Raw genomic sequence first — 24,158 nt, 5'->3', positions numbered from 1 at the left:
TGCAGTTTTATTTAACCAAGAATTTACGCTACAAATGTCAGTCCACAAGGTACGATAATATAGATAGACAGTACGATAATTTTAGGAAATTTAAAACAATTTGTGAATTAATCTTCTGTTCAACCAAGTTTCATTGCAAACACTACGTAATGTGTACGTATAGGGTTAACAAGCGTCAAATCCAAGTGTGTGATGTGTATTGTGTAAATGTTTGAAGTTCAACGAACGCCAAATCCGTATGTGTGTGGTATGGCAATCCTTTGCGCACCACACTATTATATGAATATGTAAATTAAAATCCAAAATCTAAGACCAATGACCATGTTGTTGAATATACATGACAAGTTCCTATAAATTTTGGTCCTTTATCTTTTTTTATTACATTTTTTCGTGAGGAAAATCTTCAAAAGACATCTAGGCTGGTTTTCTGACAGCTGGATAGTGTGGGATTCACTAAAACACCTACCCTCTAAAACCTCGGGATTCATTTTGTAACCTGCGCCGAAACGGGACTGTCCCTGGAGAATAAAAATATCAGTGTCAGTGGAGACTTCCGTGTTGTTTCATTTGGTGGTTTTTCTGTCCCGGTGATAACTCGATTTGAAATTTATTGGAAAAAGAAAATGTTCCCAATTTACTTTACAACTATTCCTTTAGCCAAAACAATGCATAAGTGATCATTAGCCCAACCAGCTACAATTCCCACTCGCGTTGATGTATGCAGTATGTATTTCCCAAGTTGGCAGTAGTAAAGCTACCACTGTTTTAAGAAACTTGAAATTTTCAATTGACTGATCAGTCAATCACTTCACAATGCACAGGAAAATCAGTCAGTGCAATTACCCAAAAGCCCCCTTAATTTTTGTTAATAATTATTCAAAAATTATTGATTTCATTTTATTTTTTTAATTCAATTTTATTTATGTTATTATTTCTATTTTTTTTGTATTTTTTACTATATTCTATATTCTATATTCTACTATATTTAGTATTTATTTCTATTTAGTAGAATTTAATTAATTGGAAAGAATTAGTCATTTATTTTTAAACAAAATTTAAAATTATAAATTTTGGTTTTACAGTACGTACAAGGAAACTTTTTTCACCTTCGTATAGAATATACTATTATAAACATTTCAAAAACTAAATTTTTTCCAAAAGCAATTTTTAAACCACATGTGAGTTTCTCATAAAATTTTCTCCATTAAACCGATTCTGTAGTTTTTAGGGTAACCAACATCCTAGTATATGTTAAACCAACTTAGGATATATTGTAGCTGTTTGATTCTGTGATGAAAAATGTCATTTTGATCTATTTACCAAACTTAAATATAGTTTTCATTATCGGTAAATTTTCGTTTAATTTAACGTAAACTAACACTCAAAGTGTTGGAAATTCCCAACATAAAACGGTTGAAAACCGTTGGGCTTCCAATCGTTGTTGCGCCCCAATAAAATAGACATCCTCGAGCCACCGTTACGTGCCGAATTAAGATGGGAGCTATGCGTTCCGCCCATCTGGTTCTTTGCGGCTCGGGGTTGTAGCCCAGAATTGGAACCACACCGACCTCCAATAAACCAACAGGAATTCCCCGGCGTAAATATTGCACGATGCGGCACCCAAATTAGAGGGTGGCGGCATTGATATAATTCAGAATAGGTTAAAAAAGTAGCATCTCTCCCACCAGTTCTTGCAGCCCTAAGAAGTGGGGAAGTTGGCAGACTCCTCCAGGGCGAGATCAGTAGTACGAAAAAAGACCTCTAAGAGTGCAATTGGACTCCCGATTAAAAAAAAGTATCTCAATCTCTCTATCTCTCTCTCACTACTTAGTAGTTACTCTCAGAACTCAGGGTCTATTGGTCGCTGCTCAATGACTCCAAACTCTATACGCGTACACTAAAGCAAACAGCTCTAGCAATTTCGCGTATTCTCAACCTAGTCCTCAGATCTCGCGTACACGGTGCCTTCGACTGTATCCGCGATTGTGAATTTATACAAGATAGTAGTGTATTAAATGATTAATTGTGCAACAGTGTTTTTTGTGAACCGGAAAACCCATAAAACCTACTTCCTCTAAATGACGGTAGACCGTCTGGTCCTTCGAAAAACCCAACCAGCATAAGTGGATTACTCCGTGGGTATCTATGGAGATAGTCACTACTGTTAGGCAGACTCTAAGAGACCCTGGCCTAAACACAAAGGAAAACTGTTGTATTATGGAAAAAAGTCGTATGCCTTGCTTTCGCGCTTTGTACCCAGTTGGATAATATTAAGAAGATAAGAACGTATGAGCTATTTGAAGATAAACTTATTAACGTTTTAATAATTACACCAATCTTCAGAAATAACGTTTGTTTTATTTTATTCCACAATCCTGAAACAATACTAATAACGCACTCATCGTCACGTGTTTTTCATAGTCATTCTAATCTATTGGCGTGTCCCAGTTGAACACTATGCGGTAATACTATTAATGCGTGGTTTGAAGCTTCGTTACACACACAAGGATTAACTTTACACACACATTTTGTAATTTATTAGCATAGGAATAAAAAAACTATTATCTTTCATCAGCACATTATACTCAAACAAACTTAAAGGGAATTTTTATAAATTTGATTGTTTATTTGTTAACGTTTACTATCAATTGGAAAATATCGGAGTACGCTATTTGTCATGCAAATAAAATTGAAAAATAAACGACAACACGGAAGCATTTAACCAGAAGTTGCTTTATTGAGCGATAAAGCAATCAAGTTACAACATAGCAATGTCAGTTGCTACAGTTCTACCACGTGAAAGGAGCACGTTCTCTTAACACCCTTACACCGTACTTCTCCCATTCAATTGCCTCAATCCATAATTCCTGAGCAGTTTCTAGACAAGACATGATGCAGGCTCCCTTCCAAGCTACCATTGAAGGATCCATATCCCTGGGATTGGTGATAATGTCCAATTGTTCGGCACGATACAGATATGGAATTTGAAGTGATATTCTGTTTTGAAGCCATGTGCCTGAAACATATCCTCCATATCATATTTATCGGTTTCAAACTACAAAAATAACTATTGAAAATATGTTTTTTAATCTTAAATCTTCTAATAAACTGTTAGTGAATTGCTTTCGCAACCCTCCCCGTTTTTAGGACCACTATTCTCATCTTTAAAATCAGAAAAGTAATTATTATATTGTAGTAAAAAAAACAGATTTCTTGGAAAGAAATCTAGTTTTCAAATAATACCTTTATTTAACAAAAAACAGTGAAGTGCCACTTTCAATTTTATTATGAATGTATACGATCCCTGACGAACACACAATCTAAAACGTCTGTAATTAAATGAAAATCTTCAGGCAAAGCAATTCCACTAGTTCAATACTCAAACTTTGCCTACAAAAGTAACTTGAAAAATCGCTACTAATCCAATGTAAATTACAAAACAAGTAACTTGTACTAGTACGTCACTAGGAGATTTAGTACCCGAAAGTATTCCTCCTATTATAGTAAAATTTTCTGTTCACGCTATTTACTCTCTATATTTTCCGAATATAAACCCTTTTGTAATACAGCTAGCGGACAGTAGATAGATGGTCATGTTTTAATGAACACCTCAAAACTACTACAAGGATTAGCTATTGGCGATACTAGGAGGTGGTACTGAAGAAAAATAGAGTAAATCAAACGCTCAAATCCCTTTCCAAATGCGACCACTTTATACACCTCAGCAAGCATTTGCACAGAAAGAGTCCATGTAATTCCGTCTATACGTTTCTGGTACCCCCTTCTCCTGACACATCACCTGTATTATTTGGGTTTCGAAAATAATTTTTCATTTTTGACTGATCAAATACTCGCCGGCATATACCAAGTAGTACGCTGAAGAGAGACTCTCCATTGACCTTAGGTTTAAGTTAGTTCTTGAACTTGAACTAGTTACTGAACGAGTTGCTAGACTAGTCCAAGCGAGCATTTGCGCAGTCGGAAATATGAAATCTCGCTCTCGATTATGAGATAATGTGATGAGTTGGGAAAAAAGGGGGCATGCTTTTGCCAACTAACCGCTCATCATAAAATGTCACCAGGAATGTACAGACCAATGTTAGTGCTGCGTAAGGATTGATGGTATCCTGATATTTCCTGTTTTAGTTGAAAACGCGCTTACAAAAAGGTAAAAATGAAGAAGCAATTTTAGTCGATCCAAATATTAATTGTTGTGGGGCAGGAAAATATCACAACAATTGCTTCCGGAAGAAATAGCACTCGTAGTCCTGAAAGGACGTGACAAAATAATACTTAAAAGAAACATCTTATTCTGATTGCACTTTATTTTTCGCAGGTTTTCAACAAATTCTTGGTATATTATATCTACACAGCTAGCGCACTGTGCCAAGCTGTAAACACATGACATACATACAAGTGTTTCAGGAACACCCTGTAGAAATGAATTATATAACAAGCGATGAAATTTAAGGAAAATAAATTGACAATACATTGCAAAGCAATAAAAAACGAACAGCAGACTTCTGTAACCGTAATGAAGTCATTGCAGGAACGCTTTTTTGTTCTAATTTTCAATTTTTCGTGATTACAGTTTCAAATTAAAAATGTTCAACCCTATTCACTTGTATTTTTGATTCTATTTACTAGAGTGGTTAAAATTCAAATAACAAAAATACTTACCAATTCCCGAAAACTTCATTCCTCCGCCAACAACCAAAACACAGCCATACATTTTCCGCTTCAAATCCTCGTTTGGGCATCTAAATTAAGAAAATTCAAAAATTTAATATAATTACATTATATTTTTATTCAATAAAAATAATACATTTGTATATTTTGTTTACATATATTTATTATGTTTAAATGTAGCAAATTTTTATGCATAACTCCGGACGGTAAGAATAGTTCTACGTTCACCATTTTTTTCCTTGGAAAAATTTGATGAGGCTAATTACTCATCCATGCAATCTACATATATTTGAAAATACTGAAATTACCAAATATCTGTGGAACAATTTAAGCTATTTCACTTTAATTTCACATTTTTTCAAAAATTTTTTTTCAATTTTCACTTTAAAAAATTATGAAATATCTCTAAAACTGTTAGGGGTAGCTGAGTTTGAGTTAAGCATCTATTTCTTTAAAAAATAATTTTAATTATTATAAAGAAAAACTAAGACAAAAATTATATATGGAAATGTTTAATTCAGAGTAAGAGTTACTCTGATATTGCATCCGAAACCTATCTCAATCCCTCTTAAAAGAAGATAATTTGATAAATCAGCGTTGAAAAACGATATAGTTTACGCATTGAAAATGACGGACAACAGTTTGAATATTTACAGTACAATTTCACTTATTATAGTGTAGTGTAAAAGGTTTATAAAACTTCTAAAAATTGATAACACTGACTGCGTATTTTTAGAAGTTGGACTATTCAATTTGGATTTTTTTTTGTTTCTTGCGTTTTTTTTATATTGGTGCCGTTTTCGCCTTATTGCAGAGGAGTCTAGGAACGCACATAGTGTTTATAGTCTTCTCATGTAAATTGTCTGATTCATAACTGACCTAAACTATGGTAGAAATAGCATTTTCAATTATTTAATGCATCACTTTTCCAATTTGTTACGTTATTTGGAAATCAATGAGGCTATTCTGCATAAATATTTATAAAGGTAAAGTTGTTTGAATATGCATTAGCAGAACTATACAAAATTAAATTCTTACCTATCAATACTTTGCAGGACAGCTTGATCCAAACCCAATATTTGCCCTGGATTAATAATAAATTCCTTAACGGACTGTACAATAATTGGATCCATTGCATCCACTACGATATCTTCTTCAGTTCCAGCCTGCTGACTTTCAAGATATGATTCATTTAGTTCGCTGGCTGATGATTCCTCTTTAATTCCTTGAAGTTAAGAATAATTTAAATACTAGGAGTAATTGTCTCTACCTATACAAGGCATAATATAAATTAGAACTTTTTTCCGCGGCTGAGTCAATAGCATTTAGCGACTTCTCTACCAATCCTATGAAGAAAGTTGTTTCGCCTATTAGTGGGCACAGCTCTCGTAAAAATAGAAGTTTTGAGAGCGAAACTAAGTTTTAGAAACATATAGGACGCCGTGGCGTCCCAAGGATTTTTAAGACCGAAAAAAAAACATTTTTCGACTTTGGAACATTATTGGTCTGGCCCCTTTAAACCAAAGTTTTATGCATTCGATATTCGACGTCCGAAAACTCACATTCCTATTTGATTTTGATTTTAGATATTTGTAAAATCCAGACAGAAGCTTTTGTTCAGAGTTCCACAAACAGTCATTGTTCTCGATGTTTATATTTATTTTATTGGTATCGTTTTGAAAATTCAAACACTTCTCTTTAAACCGCCAATATTTGAGTAAATCTGTTCCATAATTGGTATTTTATAAAGGAACTGCCTCCATGCAACCAATTTCACTCACATATCAGTTCAATAAATTCAACTAATTTGATGGAAGTTTGCCTATAATTTAAATAAAAGATTTTGAAAGCTGATGAAAATCCCCAACGTTTTTGTTTTCAACAATTTAACATTTTTTGAATAACATTATAGGAAATAAGGATTGAACGTGACGTAACCCGTTATATCTCAATTGACGTCCGTTTGATTGCACAGCTTAACAGAGATAAAAAAAATCTGTGAAATCACGTTCAATGGGTATTTCCTAGACCTTACCTTTTCTTCTAATATCTCGGAGATAAATTTCATCATGTGGATCTTCTGGATCTCCAGTTGATATTTTCTGTGTATGTATCTGCTTTGGTCCCGTAATTGCAAAGAGTTCGGGATTAAAAAGGCTAAGGGGAGCTATAATGCATTCGTCACCTACCTAAAAAGATAATACGTACCCATTACTTAAAAATAACAGCAGCCCCGGTGTAATCGGACGCCTGATTCCGAGAAAATTAGAATTTTAGCCAAATATTCGGTCTTGATAAGAGTTTTACAAAATAATAAAAGAAATAAATGTCATATTTAACAATGATTGTCGCTCAAAACTAATCAAATCTCATATTGCCACTAAGATTTTCATCCCTTATTAGGCGAGGTTAAAATTAACATGCCACAGCGAAATTTGTAATTAGAGATACCTAAGAACTAGGGAGACTCTAATGAAGTAACATCTACTCATTAATACGCAGGATACCCAACAAAATACTGTCTGATACATTTAATAATTAACTAACCTGAATGGTGTACTGACATATAGGTTTTTCCGGTTGCTTTAATGTAAAAGATTTTTCTTGAGATCCACAAATGTCTAAATTAACATGGCAGAATTCCTCTTTCAGCTTTCGGAGAAGTATTGAGTCAAGCTTATTCTAAAAAAAAACAAAAAGGTAATTTCGTAAATAACAAAATAATGTTTGTACTTCATATGAAAAAAATCATATGTCTCTTGCGTACACGTATACGAGGCTTCAAAGTTCAAAAATATTTCGTTTGGGATAATAAAGGGTTTTCATCAAATTGCGCTTTTCTTTCAGGTTACGATTAACCTCTACGTTAACATAGTCGCTGTTTGACAAATTAAAAAACAATGTTTGTTAACTAATGTCAACAAAGCGATCAAAATGTCTGAATATTGAACCATTAGAAGCCGGTCTTTTCCATTTTTTTTGTATTAATCCAAACTAATTACTTTTTCATTTCACGTTAATGGTATCGCAGTTTAGCAGCCGTTAGCTATCGTTGTTTAGTGGTAGTGGTAGTAAACTAACGTAAACTTTTGTGCGTCAAAGTTATCAAATAACGTTAATGAGAATGGTATCTTGCGGGTCTTTAAAACCCCATAATAAAATTTTGTTGATAGAAATAACTTGTAGGAAGAAATGTTTAGTAATTAAAAATTCATTAATTTAGTCTTCATGTTACAGGTTTAGTCAAAATGAAGCTTTTAAAAACATAGAACTTTCAAATTTAACCATTCGATTACAAAGTTTCAGTCTTATATTATTTTACTCCAAAAAAGGTATACCTTACTCTAATCGATATCTCTGATGATATATTATGAACTCTATAAACTTTATAAACAAAATTAATCAGTTTCAACTCCATAAGGCAGTTAATTATATCTATGATGTTATTTAAAATTTCATGTATTAGGTACTTGAACGACAATTTTTTCCGTAATCTATCAGAAATAGCGACTAGACTAAGGTATACAATACATTTTTGTAGCAAAATAATAGACCGATAAAATGTGACAGTTATTAAATTTCAAAATCGGTGAAAGTTCTACCAGTTTAACATTTTTTTAACGATAGCACTAAATCATATCAATTTTTAGCGTTTTATATTGCAAGGGTAAAAAACTGGTGAGAAAGCTTTATTAAATGTCCCACTGTATAATAGAGTTACTCGATATGCTTTCAGTTTCAAAGGCTATTTAGGGGAAAATAACCTCTTACCTGATCATCGCATTCTTTATATGGGAATGCACATTTTTGAAGTAACCAATAAAATATTTGTGAAATATCACCGCCTCCATACTCCAAACGCACGCGAGTATTTGGATGACATATCCCATCCTCAACACAGGACACTGAAGTTTTCTGATCGCCTACATCAACTACGCAAGCGTAGCTTAAACCAGAGCCAAATGTAGCTGTCACATGATCCTGAACTAAAATTACCGATAATTTAACGTAACACTATAGCATTCATCTCTCGACTGGGTGACAAAAATTCTATCTTTATATTTCAATCTCATTTACTATTACACGTACAAATTTTAAATTTTAAATATCAGTACAACAGTACCATAACTTAATGGAACTATAAGAATTTTTAAAAATGTCTTTTATCATCTTGTCTTATGTTCGACGTTCGGTCGTTTAAAAATGCCACAACTATCAAAATGAGAATTTCAATCAATGAAATTGTGTCACGTCTGCCATTTGTTCTGTAACCAACGGTTGGTTTTCATGAGTCATATGTAATACTGATATTCAAAATTTTGATGTATAATAACGGAAAGCCCAGCATGCATTTTTAATGAATACATCCGTATACAGTGTGTCCCAAAAATATGGAAACCTCTAATTATCAACTTTTGTCAAAATTGTCTAAATTGTGTTTCATCAATTTAGGATTTTTTGATTCATTTAAATAAATTAAACAATTCATTGAATCAACAGAAGAAAAAGATAACTGCATCAGTAGTAGGTATCCAGACTTTTTATTTATTGAGTTGGAACGTTACGTAAGTTTTACTTTACGACTTTACAATGCGCATTATTTGTTTTTATTGCAATGTTGCAATATATTGATGAAGACGCCAATCAGCGTTAAAACATCTTAATATATTGAAAGAATTTTAAGGAACTTTATTTCTCATTACATAAAGAGCGACGCCCCAAGACCCAATCCTCAGAATGTCATAAAGAACCAAGCACTACACAACGTTTGAACATTGTGTCGTGCTTGATTCTTGACATTTGAACATACCAACTGTATATTTTTTTTTATCATAAATGAAATTTGCTGTCTATTACAATTAAATTACTAAATTACAATATGGAAATATAAAGTGCCTATCTATATTATAGCATCACTAAAATGTTGAGTTGAATTATATAGGATACACTGTATACGTAATTCAAGTCATATTTCAGCTGTTACCAGCGAGCTTTATGATAGTAATCGCATAACATAAATATAACACTATCCAATTTAAAAGTCAAAACTCACCTAAAAAACAACTACCAAACCTCATTGAATTCAGTAGAAGATAAGTCAACTCCCTTAAATATGTTCTATTATATACATCAGGAATAATAAGGACAGCTTTGAAATTTTTTAAATCTTGAATATTTATTTGTAGTTGTGTTTCGATGACGTAACTCCATATAGTTTCTAGATCAGCAAGAACTGCTGTCATGGAACCACCAGGTCCAGAATGTATGTTAAAGTCCCCTCTTTTATATGGAAAATGTACATTGAATGATTCCTCAGGATTCAACCAAAAAATGTCATTTCCTACCACTGTGTCACCTTCAACTTTAATCCATTCCCCACCAGTGTCTCCTTGATACCAGAATGAAAAGTTTAATTTAATTTAAATTATTCTGTCAAAACACTATAAGGTAAACAACTAACCTGTGTTCTCTGGTTGGACCCTTCGATTGAAGGCAGCAATCTGTTGTGGAGGTGTTGCATATCTTCTTCTTCCATCGGACTGAAGACATGATTGCAAGGTATGAGATATTGTAAGTCGGGCTTCTTCAAGATCTTTTGGTTGATTTAAGTCACCCCGAAGTGGTAAAAATGTGTCTGAATATACCTGCAAAATTAAATATTGACAAACTATTATCTTTAGTTTTTTACTATCTCTAGTCACCTGTGTATAATTAACTTTAGAATTTAAAAATGCTGTCAAAAAAAAACAAGCAATGCAATTGATATTAGAATATTCAGTAAGTATGAGTAAAAAATGCGATTAATCTGCCAAAACATAACAGAGAATCCAAAAAGTCTGAAGAAAATTTGGATTTGATGATAATCGCGATTTAACAACAATGGTGCATACAAAAATAGAATTTGCACATGTCTGAAAAAATTACAAGTTCTTTTAGATGGAGGAACTTACTGAGGTTCTCTCAATTCCTGTGTGTAGACCTCACTCTATAAAGTCAGGCGAGTAATAGTGTAGAAGATGGAGATAATTAAGAGTACTTTATTAGAGCTTCAGCTCAAAAAATATTCCCCAATATTCCATGGCTGCGTAAGAAGTTATTTAAAACTAAAACCATTAAATAAAGTGTATTTGAACTTCTTACCTGACCTCCAGGTTTCCTTCTTCTAGCAACAGCATGCAAAACAGTTACAGGATTTAAATCACAAGCTTTCCCAATTCTCAAATTCAGTGATCCTGGGTGTATGACTATTATATTTTTTGATTGCACATGTTCTGGAGGCACTTCTGGAGCACCTGGGATCATAGTAGCACTGGAAATGAACTTGATTTATTAGGCTGCAAAAAATATATGCCTCTACAAAAAAAGTAATCTTCTAATTTAATTTGTCTGCCTCTGAAAAGGGTAACTAAATGGTTAAATTATTACCAATCATAATTATTGACATTAAGAATTAAATTTATAGGAAGTATTGACAAACAACGCTATATTTCATTATTATTAACATTCAAAATAGCATTGATCATTATATTTCACTCACTGCTGATCTCTATTTAATTATTTTTAGAAACTTGTGGTATAGTTTACAGACAAAACAGTTCTTGTGATTGAAGCTCTTTTTTGGTTTGATTATTATCCATTATACAAGGTTAGTAGAAATCTTCCGATCAACTTAGGTAATACCTCTTACACCTCCTAACCTCATAAATAGTTTAACTTTTCTTGTATAATTTGTTGTCACTAATACTTAAAATAAAGATATAGTCATGTTATGTTTATGATGATTCAAGTTTAAAGTAATACACATTGCAAGAAAATTCACATAATACATAGTCATATTCAAATAATGCTTATAACAAGTATATGTTGTGCTAATCTATAAATCCAGCTTTACATTTGACATACAAGCAAAGAACATATAGTTACATAGAAGGATTGGCCCACCTCACCTCCTTTTATATAGTAAAAGTTAAATAATGTCAATCATAAAAACAATAGGAATCTGAATAATGCTGGCCTATTCAGATTTTCACTATTGCTGGTCAAAAATACAGGGCCAGGCCCAAAACTCTCATAAATTCTGGCTTTATCAATTTGAAAAATATTTCAGGCAATAGCTAGATGCACTCAAGTCATCAAGGATGTATCAAATACTGAAGGACTTGATAATTAACCAATGTTTTTTATGAAATTATTTGATCCGTGATACAACTATGCTTCTTGAAAAATTTCTCACCTAATAGCTTAACCTATTCCTACCAGAGAGCGATGATTTGATCCTCACTGAGACTGACTGAGATGTAAGTAGAAACTAGAATAACATTATCATTAGAGTATAAATAAAGACTATAGGTCAGATTATAAGATATAATATGAATTGGTAAGATGTCAACAACAAAAAACAGCAGCTAACAACATATAAGAAAATTTTAAAGCCGAAAGTCGAAAAACTAACCACACAACATAAAACATAAACACAAACTGCGCATGCGCGATTCTTGTCATATGGTTATGAGGCGATTTCGACTAGGGACTAACTTTTAATACCCCGAAGCCACCGTTATGTTCAGCGAAAAATGCTTAAAACCGAAACGAATTATAACTTAAAAATTTATTTTAAACCAATTAAACGAGAACATTACATGTATGACGTTTTTAGTATCTTTCATTTTTGATCATTATCATATAACGACAGTTCAGGGTGCTCTCTGATGTTAACCAAAACAGCAAATCCTAAAATGTAGAATGTTATAGGTTTTTGTCTTGTCCCTTCTCGATGGTCACTAATAGGCTTCACACGTCCATGGTGCCAAGCGTTTTGCCCATTTTTTGCCATAAAAAAAACCATAACAAAAACAAACTTCTCTTGCTCGAGTTAAGTTTTCATTCAAAGAAAACTTCTTAAAAAAAATTATTTATTTTCAAGTTATAAACTAAAGTTACAAGATTTTTGTACTCGATGTACTAGCAACTAGACTAACTGATGGTTATTACAACAATAATAATCCTATGCTAAATACCTGACTTTATATAATAAAAAGATGCTGAAAGTGCTGAATTCTGGAGCGTGTTATGGTTTTTGTTTATGCACGTGGTACATGTGTTATGGGTTCCTATGGGAAATGACCATATAATTCTCGGTCACGTTCAGTGCGGCGTTACCGCTTATGTTTTTTTTACCACTTAAGTTACTAATTAAGTTTTCAATTGCTTTTAGCAATATTATTGTTGAATAATTTTAAGTTTTTTTGTTACATGTCAAACAACCAACAAGCGTCAAGTACATTTTTCCACATTTTATTCAAATTTTAAACCTTATAGCTTTTCGGTTATCAACTTTGGCATTTTTTTATAAAAAAACTATTAAGTTTTCGACTTTTGTTGTGTAATATGCCGGGTTGGAAAAACTATACGCGAGTCAAAAATATAACACTTTATTAACTTCTCGATGATACAAGAGCAGAAGCGAGGCGTAAAGACCCTTTTATGTAAGTGTCTGTGAAGATGAGTCGTGAAGGTTTCTGCTGGACTTGAGCTTGACTGCTTGACTGACTGACTCATCTTCACAGACACTTACATAAAAGGGTCTTTACGCCTCCCTTCTGCTCTTGTATCATCGAGAAGTTAATAAAGTGTTATATTTTTGACTCGCGTATAGTTTTTCCAACCCGGCACATTACAGTTGTAAAGAACTTTTTTGTTCAAAATGATGTTCTTAATCACTAATTAAATTTACGAAAGTTATTTCACTAACATCCTGTACACACAGGGTGTCCTGAAAGATCATATAAATTCTAGGGGTTATAGAAAAGGTTCAAATAATACTAGTACTTCATATAAAAAAATCCTAGCGGCTTTCGTTAACAAATTATTAACTTTCAAAATAAGAAGTTAAAAAAAGTATTTTTGCTGTAACTTTCAAACCATTATCGTGGTAACATTGAAAGTTGAACGGTTTAAATAACTCATAGTTATGCTTATTTTCATATGTAAACCAATGTTTCATATGTCTTCTATGATCTACAGGGGAAATCAAAATTTTTCATTTAAATTAATCTATTTTAGATTATTATTGTTATTATTATTATTATTATTTTATTATTGCATATATGTTAGTAGATGGATTGAAAATGAGACACTTTATTCCACAGACAGCACTTTTTATTTTCACTTTTCAACAAAAACCGAGAAAAACTGATCTGGAGCCAAGAGGCTCAAACAAAATCATCCTTTTTACTGCCCTTCCCTCTTTTCACTAAAACCACACTCAGGTCCTTGTTTATGTTAACATCATTAATATCGGATTACACTGGGCCGTCGACCCAGTGTATTAAATCAGAAAAAAAAGAAATAGGATCGACTTATAATTCTATTGGTAAAATATTTAATTACTTTAACATATAATATATTATTTCGATACTTGGCATCAAAGTATAATAATTCTAAAAGTAATTTAAATGTCTGTATTTGACCGTAGTGATAGCAATTGCAGTAACGATATTCGCTTGAACTCTGATAATTGTTATTTCCATTGTTGCTGTATTGCCATATCTGATGGAAACATGAATATGGCAAAAAACAAAAATTTCCGGTTTTATATCGGCCATTTATATATTTTATGGCATGCCTTTAAAGTCGATAATTTTTTTGAAAAGTCGAAAAGAAAATTATCGAATATACTCTAATTAAAACACATCACTACTTTCTTCCGTCACTGTCAATTGTCAACTGTCACCATTCATTTATTACCATTCAACCATCTATTTTTCACAATTCTACTCCTTTTTGTAGAAGTCCAGCACTTGTTAAGCACGTGAAAACGTGGTGTTGCGAAAAATATAGGAAAAAAACATTAAAAACTCGAAAAATGGGTTTCCAAAACATTTGGTATTCTCATCCCCGAAAATACGGTCAGGGCTCCAGGTCATGGTGAGTTTTATTTATTTAAACAATGTTGTGGCGGGTTATGGGATAGTAATAAATTTGGTCACGTTTAATGTTGTCTGCTCGTCTACCTTGGGGTTCAATCCCTTAAACTCCTATACCCTACTTAACAGTCGATTAAGGACTTATTTTTACTGTAACAAGGGGGCTCATTCATTTTTGTAATTTTTTGGAAAATAAAAGAATTTCTCACAATTTCGAAAATTAAGGGATTTGGATTCCAAGGCAGATGTAAAACCTCTTATATTATTTTCTCTTATTAGGCATTTTTGCTAATTGCCAGATCACTAATCGAACCAACAGCAAATCTTATTTGCCATTAACAAATGCAAAAGTTGAAATGTGAAGATGACTTGATCTCATGTGCATTTACCAACTACCAGGGACTTGATAGGTTCATATAACACGACTGTATTGCCAAAATAGACCTTAAGTTGTCCCAAGGACTGTGCCATGTGCGTTTTATATTTGTATGTCAACTATCAAACACAGTAGTACTACCTTATATTAAATTAATAATGAATTTTGCTTTAAAATTTTGGAAGTTTACTTTGTTCCTAAATATGAAATACATATGAAAGAGGGCAATTCTTTAGCTTATTTCATGATTAAAAGTTAATATAAACATAGGTTAGTAAACGCTTCATTACCAATCTACAAGGCATTGAAATTTCAAAATTTTTGTTGTTTTTTCATTATATTTCCTGCAGTTTTTGGGATATATAAATCAAATTTGGAATATAGATTACCCCGTGGGACTAACATCATTGGATTGCATTTGTAGGATAAAGGCTTTAGTAAATAACACAATTATATAGTTTTATATAATCTATTATCTGCTAAGACCACTCGGAAAGCAAGCCCAAGACGCACTACTATACCATTTTCTATCATCTATATGTAAAACCATACACCCCACTAAGGGGACATTAAATCCGTCAACGTCACCTTAAATCTCATAGATACCACTTTAAACCTAAATATAGTAAATCTAAAGCTTTATCTTAGTTATAATATTGGTTGAGTTTTTGTCGACTTTAATAGCATTTTGGTGTCCATAACTCAACAGCATTGGATATTGCAATGGTTGCGACATTCTCCAGAGAGATATTTTTTCAGAGGTCATACCCTCTTTTCTCCCCTTTAACTTTTTGGTGTGATGCCTCTGTTCGATTTTAAAATTTAAAATGAATTTCATATTTTGTTTAAAACCTTTTTTGTCTCTTGCATTTTTCTCATATCTGCGATCGTTCTCTTATTTTTATTATCTTGTTTTTATTGATTTATCTGTTCGCATTTGAAACAGTAACTTCCTATACATATGTTTATAAATAAAAGATTTAAATTGTAAACTATAAGTGTTTTAAGTTCTCTTTTAAATTAATCAAGTAAGCCCTTTAAATACTTCTGTAACAGTGCTGAATTTAAATATAATGAAAAAACTAAACAAATTTTGAAATTTCAAGGCTCTGTAGATCGGTAACGAAGCGTTTATGGACCTATGTTTATATGAAATTTTAATCATGAAATAAACTAAGGAATTGCCCTCTGTCGTATGTATCTCATATTTAGGAACATCCTGTATACAGGGTGTCCCATTTAAAGCTGTGATTAAAGATTACTCAAAAACGGTACATTGTATAAAAAAAAGTTTTAAATAAAAATTGTCATGTCATGAAGGTAGTAACTTTTAGTCAAAACATCATTTCAAGGACAACTTTTTTTTCAAACGGCAACCCCGTATTTTTTTACAGATCCTTGTAGACCTTTAAAAAATGATATACATATATTTTATATTTTAATATTTAGATAGATAATTGCTGTAGTAAAAATCAGACTGTTTTCGATTGTAAGCGTATTATCAAAATTTGGTCATTTTCCATTATCTACATAGCGTATAAGTTTGTATCAGTCGTTATATTCGTGGCAGTAGATCATAAGGCATAAGAGTAGGCATAAAATCAGTTTATTACGTTAAAAAAACGGTTGTTCTCAAATTTAAAAAAATTGCTTTTCGCGTATAAATACATATAATGGATTATTCATTTTTTTAAATTCCAGCCGAGCGTGTTCTAATAGACATGGTTTAATCCGTAAATATGGATTGAACCTTTGCCGTCAATGCTTCAGGGAGTATGCCAGCGACATTGGATTTAAAAAGGTAAAATAATATGTATTTATTTAAAGTTCGGAATCTGATGTCTTACTTCTGAAATTCGATACCCTTTTTTGAATTCTGGGTTGTTAATCAAATTCTAAGACCATTAGGTTCCAATTGTTCATATCGATTAATTTTATCGGTTTTAACGCCAATATATTTTTGTTCGATACAAATTCGTTCCAGGTTATTATCTAATAAAACATGAATATTATAGAATTGCGATATTAAAATATTTCAATATTGTTCATTTCTACGCGTGTTAAGGTGGAAACACAGAGTATTTAATTCAGAAGGATTTACTGTCAACATTAAAGACCCAAATGCAAAAAATTGTGTTGAAAGGAAAGGTTCAATTATATGTATACTATTTTGATAGCAAAACAGTGCAATAAGGCTATTATTATAATTACAAAATAGAAAAAAGTGGTTTTAGTTTTTATCTTATTTTATACAGGGTGGCACATTTAATTGGAATAAGTTCGATATCTCGTTTAGCATTGGTTTTCTAAAAAAATAAAAAAATACAAGTCTTATTTTGTTTATGTTTGAGACTTTCTTGGAGTTTTAATTAAATTTGAATTGAATTTTATACCCCATTTAAGGGTAGGCACTACCCCCAACTTTTTTCCCAAACGTAAAGATATGTATTGTGATAGCCCATTAGAAAGAGCTTAAAAAAAGGAATTAAATCTACTCCTAGCAAGTTTATTTACATTTTTGAAAAAGATAATTTTCATATTTCGCGATTTTGGAGGTACTGATAATAATTGTTACTATTATTTAGTTTTGTGTTTACGCAGGAACCCTATCAAAATAGTAATAAAAAAGATTTTATTGATAAGACTGTTTTACTTATCTGCTTATACTATATTCCAATAGTCAGTTCACTTTAAAATTGGCCGGAATTATAACTTGCTGTTGTGTTTTTGAGTATTTAAAATAATTCCTATGGGTTATTTAACTGAATCACTCAAAATCAAAATTTTAGTGATAATAGGGTATGGCCATAGATCGCGTAGTTATGCAGAAGTTGTAACTGTTTTAAGAAACACATCCTGATTATCACCAATTTCGCATGGCACTATAGGCAAAATCAAAAAATGTTATCGTGAATTAGGCCACGTTAGGGAGATACTAAGACAGAGGCAACCTAGGGTAATAGATGAAGGCAAACGACGAAAGTTTACTCACCAGATCCTGAAAATTTAGAAGAACTGCGGCAAAGACTAATCCATGAAATCCGACAAATAACTCCAGAAGTACTACGTAATGTAAAAAATGAATTTTATTTTAGATTAAGGTTATGCCAAGAAAGAGATGGTCAATATTTTCAACAATTCTTTCAGTAAAAGAATTAATTTTATTAGAGTAATTTAATTCCCTTTTTTATTCTCTTTTCAATGAGCTATCACAATACATATCTTTACATTTGGTAAAAAAGTTGGGGATAGTTTTTACTCTTAAATAAGGTGTAAAATTCAATTCGATGCCATAAAAAAGTGTCAAACTTAAAAAAATGGGGCTCGTATTTTTTTGTTTCTTTAGAAAACCAATGCGAAACGAGATATAGAATTTATTCCAATTAAATATGCTACCCTGTATATCATTGAAAAGGTTTTTTTCAAGCCGTTTTAAATTGATAGCGTCTAGTATGTCGGGTTAAAAATTTTTAAAAATAAAGCTTCTGCCATTCGTTTTTTCCTAGCCTTAATAATAATGTAGATACGAACTGATTAAAATATACAAGTAACAACCCTCTGAACATTATATATGACATTTTCAAAATTAACTAAACATTTTTTTTTCCAGCTGGATTAGATGCAGTTTTAGCTTTAAGGGTGTAGGTTTAAGTGATTCCTGGGACCTGGAAGCCTACATCTAGATTAAATGTTATTTAAACCTAACCTGGACACTGCTGAAATGTTCTCCACTTCAGAAAATATTCACATATATAAATATTTTCTAAAGTGGAGTACATTTCAGCAGTGTCCATGTATGTAATAAATTAAACTGCCTCCCATATTTAGATTTTTTTTTATGAACCTCTTACATTTTTACCAATTTTATCCTGTTAAGAGTGTGATGAATATTGTTTAAATTATTGATATTTTCTAATTTTCGGCCAGGATTCCATAATTCATTTTCGAAATACAGGGTGTCATATTAAAATCGATAAGACACATACGACGTGTAAGTTAACTATTATGTACGCAAGTATGACCACATTTTCTTACGATTAGAAAATTTTATGAACTGGAAAAATGTATATTTAACATTTATTAAAAATAATTTCCATTGTTAAATACAATATTCTTCCATAGATTGAGTAGTTTATGGATTCCGTCGTTACAGTAATTTATTGGTTTTGACGCAATCCATTCAAGCTATTTTTGAAGTTTTTCGTGATTCTCGAAGCGCTGATCGACCAGACTCTGTGCCATTTACCGGAAGAGACGATAATCTGACGGACCGATGTCTGGAGAGTACGGTGGGTGGGGTAAGACTTCCCATTTGAAACTTTTCAATCTGTCTTTTACCAATTGTGTGACGTGCGGCCTTACGTTGTCATGCCGATTCGCCCACTCTATTCGTTTCACTGTGAATTTTTGACCTAACTCTGTTAATTGTTGTTGATAGTGATGGGTAGTGGCTACTTTGGTTAGTTGCAGAAGTTCGTAGTACAGTATACCGTGCTATCCCATCACATGCAGAGAAGAACTTACTTTCTGTGAATATTGGGTTTGGCGGTCGAAGTTGACGGTTGTACTGGGTTTACCCTTGAAGTCCTACGCTTGGGATAATTTGTGACAATATACTCATTTTTCATCGCCAGTCATAACACGATGAAGAAAAGACTTTCTTTGACACCTTTCTAACAGGATTTCAGATATCATTCTTCAATTTTCCTTGGTCCTTTCAGTCAATTCGTAAGGCATCCATTTTCCTTCCTTCTGGATCTTCCTTGTAGCATGCAAAGTGAAACAGCCTGTCGAGTGACGTTGGGAGAAGGCGCTAACTGTTTTTGCGTTTGAGTATCGTCATCATCCAATAATGTTTGCAGTAGTTCATCCTTGAACTTTTTTGGCGGCTTTCCGTGTTCCTTGTCATTAATGCCAAAACCTCTAAATTTGAATCGTTTAAACCGCTCTTCACAAGTTCTTAATGAGGGAGCATTGTTGTCATACGCATTGACGCACATTTGATGAGCTTCGGTCGCACTATTCTTGAGATGGAAGGTAAAAAGCAAAGCTTCCTGCAAATGCATTTTTCCGGGCACAATTTAAGCTAAAACATAAAAAAAGATCATATGTAAAATGTCACATACGAGTAGCTAGCGTTTAAAACCCAGAACGCTATGGAAAACAATACATATAATACGTAAAAGTTCATTTATTCAAATAAATAAATGAATGAAAAAAAACGCAGAGTCATACTTGCGCACTTGACAACACTTATTTGTAATTTTCAACTATTAGAAATAACTGACATGCGCGATTTATATTAATTCGTTCCTGTGGAATAAAGTGCAGAGGGTGGTTCGAACCATTTGGCCACATTGTAAGGTGCAGCGTTTAAAAAGAGGAATTTCCAGTATTTTTTAAGTTTCATCGTTTACGTTCCAATTATTTTAGTTAACTGTTAATTTTTCGCATTTCTAATAATCTTCGCGGAGGGGATGAGGGACATTACTTGCATCAATGTAGTTCCCCCGCGAAATAATTAAACTTTTATAATAGACATTTTTTTGGACAACGCTTATAATTCGAGATGTTGCGATGTCTCAAGTTAAATGTTACACCCTGTATAAATCGGTAGGAATTGTCTTCACTTGTAATATCACTAACGCTTTGAATTATTTCTGAGAGGAAAGATCTGTTGAAAATGTAAGTTGTTCTGTTTCAACATAGAAATATAACGGTTATTTAGAAAACTTTAATTAGGAAGTCCACGTTTGTAGGAAAACGAAACAGAAACAATCCGATATTAACATTTCAAAGGTAAGTTTTATTTACAAACCCAATAGGTTTTCTTATATTATAGCAAGTCATTACGGGCATTCTTGAACCACAATTACCATCCTTAAAATTAAATCAAAGTGACTACTTATACTATAGCGGCCTTCCATTTAACTAGATATCTATATTTAGAAAAGGAGCTACAACAGATGGTAGATATTTTTGTGTGAACGGGTCAATTTTTTAAGAACACCACTTATGTTGCAAGCCATAATTCAAACGAGGCCTACATCATTCTTATGGTAAATTGGATTTGTCGATTTGTTTAAATTTTTGTTATTTTATAGCTCTTGATTACACTATCTAAAAGACGTTGCTGAAATGTAGTTTTTTCGAATTTTTAAATATACTTTCTGAAGCTAATACCTCAGTAAGTGTGAGCTTGAAAGAAACCATAAGAGAAATCGGATTGTTTTGAGGTTTTCTACGGGTATAATAAGGTTGGAACATTTTTCAAATTTCAAATATTTTTTTAATATCTAATGGGCAAACTCTGGGTCATAACGTTATAATTAGTATACTATTAGTAAAATATTTCAAATATATGTAATTGGCTTTGCAATATGCAAACAGCTAATTACACGTATAGGGTGTTTCAAGAAGAAAGGGCCATAGGTTGCGGGTGAATAGAGCATCTAAAATGTATTTAAATGCAGTCAGAATGAGGGCTCTAGCCTGACTCTTCTCCGGGATTTAGGCCTTTTAGTAATTTTGTCGAAAACTTGACTTTTTTTTTACCTAAACTTGCTACTTTCCCACTTCCTCTCACCCAAAACACAAATACGACTACATCTTTAAAATCCACATTAAATTTCCTTTAAGATACGATAGTTTTTGTTGCTAAATGTGCTTTTTCGAATCCAACGTAGCCGTCTAAAGAATAGGAAAATCTGAATCTCTGTAATTCCTGATATCATTCAATGGCAGCTTGCGCAATAAATTTCCCAGCTATCTCTTTGGGGATATCATCAAATTTGCCCTATTTAATACACATTTAAATGATATACCCACTTTTGTGTTTCTTTTTAACAGTATGGCGCAGTATTTTCGACCAACAAATTTTTGAACCTTAAAAGTGGGTATACTTTCTAAAAGTATATTAAATAGGTCAACTTTGATGAAATCCAAAAAGAGGTATTTGGGAAATTCATTACGTGAGCTACCATTGAGCAATATCAAGAAATATGGAATTTCTGATTTTTCTATTCTTTAGACAACTAAAGGTTCGAAAAGGCACATTTACCAACAAAACTGTCCTATCTTATAGGAATTGGATTTAAAAAATGTAGTCGTATTTGTGTTTTGAGTGGCAGGAAGTAGAGAAATAGCAGGTTTAGATAAAAAAAGTCGGGTTTTTGACGAAATTTACTAAAATGCTTTCTGGCTGCATTTAACTACATTTTAGATGCTTTATCCACTCTCAACTTATGGTCCTTTCTTCCTGTAACACCCTGTATAAACAAATCTTGTTTTGAGCCTGGACAAAATGGTTGAAGCCACATATTTTAGTTATAATTTTTTGATAAAACGTTTCTTGAAACAACGTTAATATGTTTGCAATTGAAAAGTATTTAACAATATGCCCAAAGATGTTGCAGTTTCAACTGATTTGCAAGAGCCAATATTACGGCTTTTTCACAAGGGCAATTGCAACTAGGGAAAAATACAGTTTCGCGAATTATAAAACACTTTAAACGTGAGGGAACGGTGAAACCAAAGAAAAATTTAGATCGACTGCGAAAAACTTCAAGTCGATTAGATAAGAAAATGATTTGATTGACACAAAATAATCCATTGGCCTTTTCGTCAAATATTTTGGCTAAAACTAGTCCTTCTGGAATCACAGATCGCACACTTCGACGAAGTTTGATAAAGGCAGGTCTTCACAGTTTCAAACCTGCCAAAAAACCATTCTGTATAAGAAGAATATAAAAGCAAAACTATCCTTCGCGCAAACTTATATTCTTTGGGCTGAAAAAAATTGAAAATTAGTCGTTTCTAGCGATAAGCCGAAATTTAACTTATTTGGAAGTGATAGTTCTAAATATGTATGTCAGGCGTCCAAAAGGGAAGCTATTGGAGAATAAGTTCATTAAGCCTACAATAAAACATGGTGACGGATCTGAATGGTGAGGCTGTTTTTCCATGGTATGACATGGGTCTACTACATCGCATAGTAGGAATAATGAATAAATTTATGTATTCGAACATTTTAAAAGAAATTATATCCCTACTTATTCGATACAATATTTGTGAAGCACAAGTTTTAACACGATAATGACTCAAAACATAAGTATAAATTAATGCGAAAATATTTATTGGAAGAAAAAATTAATGTTTTAATAAAATGGCCGTCACATAGTCCCGGCATTAATCCCATTGAGATCTTGTGGGACATACTGGGTTGGAAAAGTAGATCAAATTAAATCAAAAACCAGCAAAAACTTTTTGTAAAATTAGAAAATGCGTTGTCCACTGCAGATCGAACAACACTTGGAAATTGTACAATGCAATGTATGTTACGATGTGATCAGGGCAAATAGGCATCACTGTATACATATTTTAATTAAAATAAACATTTGTATATTTTTATTATTTATAATTTCTTCAATAAAAGAGTTCCGTTCATTTTGTCCAGGCTCAAAGTAAGATTTATTTATATAGTCATATTTTTTACATATTTAAAAACTAATTATATTCGAAATAATATACTCATTAAAGGGTCCGTCAAATGTGGTGCAGAAAATAAATGTCAATTTAACAGAGACGCTCTTTTATTTCTCTATCACTTATACTGAATAGCAAAAAAAGGTAAACACCCAGTGTTTGTATTTTTATTTCAATAACATTTTGCAAACTAATGTGTTTTGAGTCCAATAACTTTTGATAACATTTCCAGTCTTATCTGTAGAGAGATATCTGAAAGAGAACCGTTACAGATACGCACTTTACTTAAGTATACCTTTTCTTTGGAAAAGAGACCAACCTTTCCAAATTTATACAAAAAATTAATCTACGAGGTTTACTTAAAAAGTTATGTTAGTTTTCCAAATACGTGTACGACGTAGGTGGCGCCACCTATACGTTAGTTAAAAATATACATCTTAGATAGATTTATCGTACCCAAAAACCCCCCTGTGCAAGATTTAATCGCAAAAACTTGCAAAATGTATGATTTATCGGCAAATTACAAAAAAATATTTGTTTTAACATCCTGTAGATGGAAAAGGGACAAGTTTTGTATAAGACATGTTTAGCTTAACCGCATTATTTTTCAACGCTGTTTCACTCTACCAATTTGTACTAATGTTTCTGGGACACCCTGTATACATAACCTGAACATCCTTGTA

General features: G+C 32.3%; 2 protein-coding genes across 5 annotated transcripts; one reads left to right on the top strand and one right to left on the bottom strand.

Annotated features, from left to right (window-relative positions):
* Window positions 1–2,662: 2,662 nt before the first annotated feature.
* Arp8 (Actin-related protein 8) lies at window positions 2,663–12,075 on the bottom strand. 4 transcript variants are annotated; one of them, XM_066403460.1, is made up of 10 exons: window positions 11,924–12,042; window positions 10,831–10,999; window positions 10,151–10,334; window positions 9,743–10,078; window positions 8,461–8,675; window positions 7,237–7,371; window positions 6,725–6,878; window positions 5,728–5,914; window positions 4,681–4,760; window positions 2,670–3,016 (listed from the first exon to the last, which is right to left on the bottom strand). In XM_066403460.1, the coding sequence occupies exons 2-10, from the start codon at window positions 10,990–10,992 to the stop codon at window positions 2,790–2,792; spliced, it is 1,680 nt and encodes a 559-aa protein (XP_066259557.1). In that variant the 5' UTR covers window positions 10,993–10,999; window positions 11,924–12,042; the 3' UTR covers window positions 2,670–2,789. The 4 variants fall into 4 exon arrangements, with proteins under 4 accessions (XP_066259559.1, XP_066259557.1, XP_066259558.1 ...); XM_066403461.1 differs by lacking the exon at window positions 11,924–12,042 and adding an exon at window positions 11,582–11,603; XM_066403459.1 differs by having other exon boundaries at window positions 2,671–3,016; window positions 10,831–11,001; window positions 11,938–12,075.
* Window positions 12,076–14,454: 2,379 nt separating this feature from the next.
* RpS29 (ribosomal protein S29) lies at window positions 14,455–18,812 on the top strand. The gene is made up of 3 exons (XM_066403379.1): window positions 14,455–14,616; window positions 16,693–16,792; window positions 18,602–18,812. Exons 1-3 carry the CDS (start codon window positions 14,555–14,557, stop codon window positions 18,608–18,610), a joined length of 171 nt encoding a protein of 56 aa, XP_066259476.1. The 5' UTR covers window positions 14,455–14,554; the 3' UTR covers window positions 18,611–18,812.
* The last annotated feature ends 5,346 nt before the right edge of the window (window positions 18,813–24,158 follow it).

This window comes from Euwallacea similis, chromosome 29 (genome assembly GCF_039881205.1).
Source record: "Euwallacea similis isolate ESF13 chromosome 29, ESF131.1, whole genome shotgun sequence".
NCBI classification, from domain to species: Eukaryota; Metazoa; Arthropoda; class Insecta; order Coleoptera; family Curculionidae; genus Euwallacea; species Euwallacea similis.
The sequence above is the reverse complement of the archived record's forward strand: the minus strand, read 5'-3'. Positions and strand labels throughout refer to the sequence as shown.

Coding starts and splice junctions, on each gene's coding strand:
- Arp8 (XM_066403459.1), bottom strand. CDS start 10,992: ATGATCCCAGGTGCTCCAGAAGTGCCTCCAGAACATGTGCAATCAAAA. Junction 7,372..8,460: donor ATAAAGAATGCGATGATCAG/GTAAGAGGTTAT, acceptor GTTTTTTTTTAG/AATAAGCTTGACTCAATACT. Junction 5,915..6,724: donor CCGAGATATTAGAAGAAAAG/GTAAGGTCTAGG, acceptor CTTAACTTCAAG/GAATTAAAGAGGAATCATCA.
- RpS29 (XM_066403379.1), top strand. CDS start 14,555: ATGGGTTTCCAAAACATTTGGTATTCTCATCCCCGAAAATACGGTCAG. Junction 14,617..16,692: donor GGTCAGGGCTCCAGGTCATG/GTGAGTTTTATT, acceptor TTTAAATTCCAG/CCGAGCGTGTTCTAATAGAC.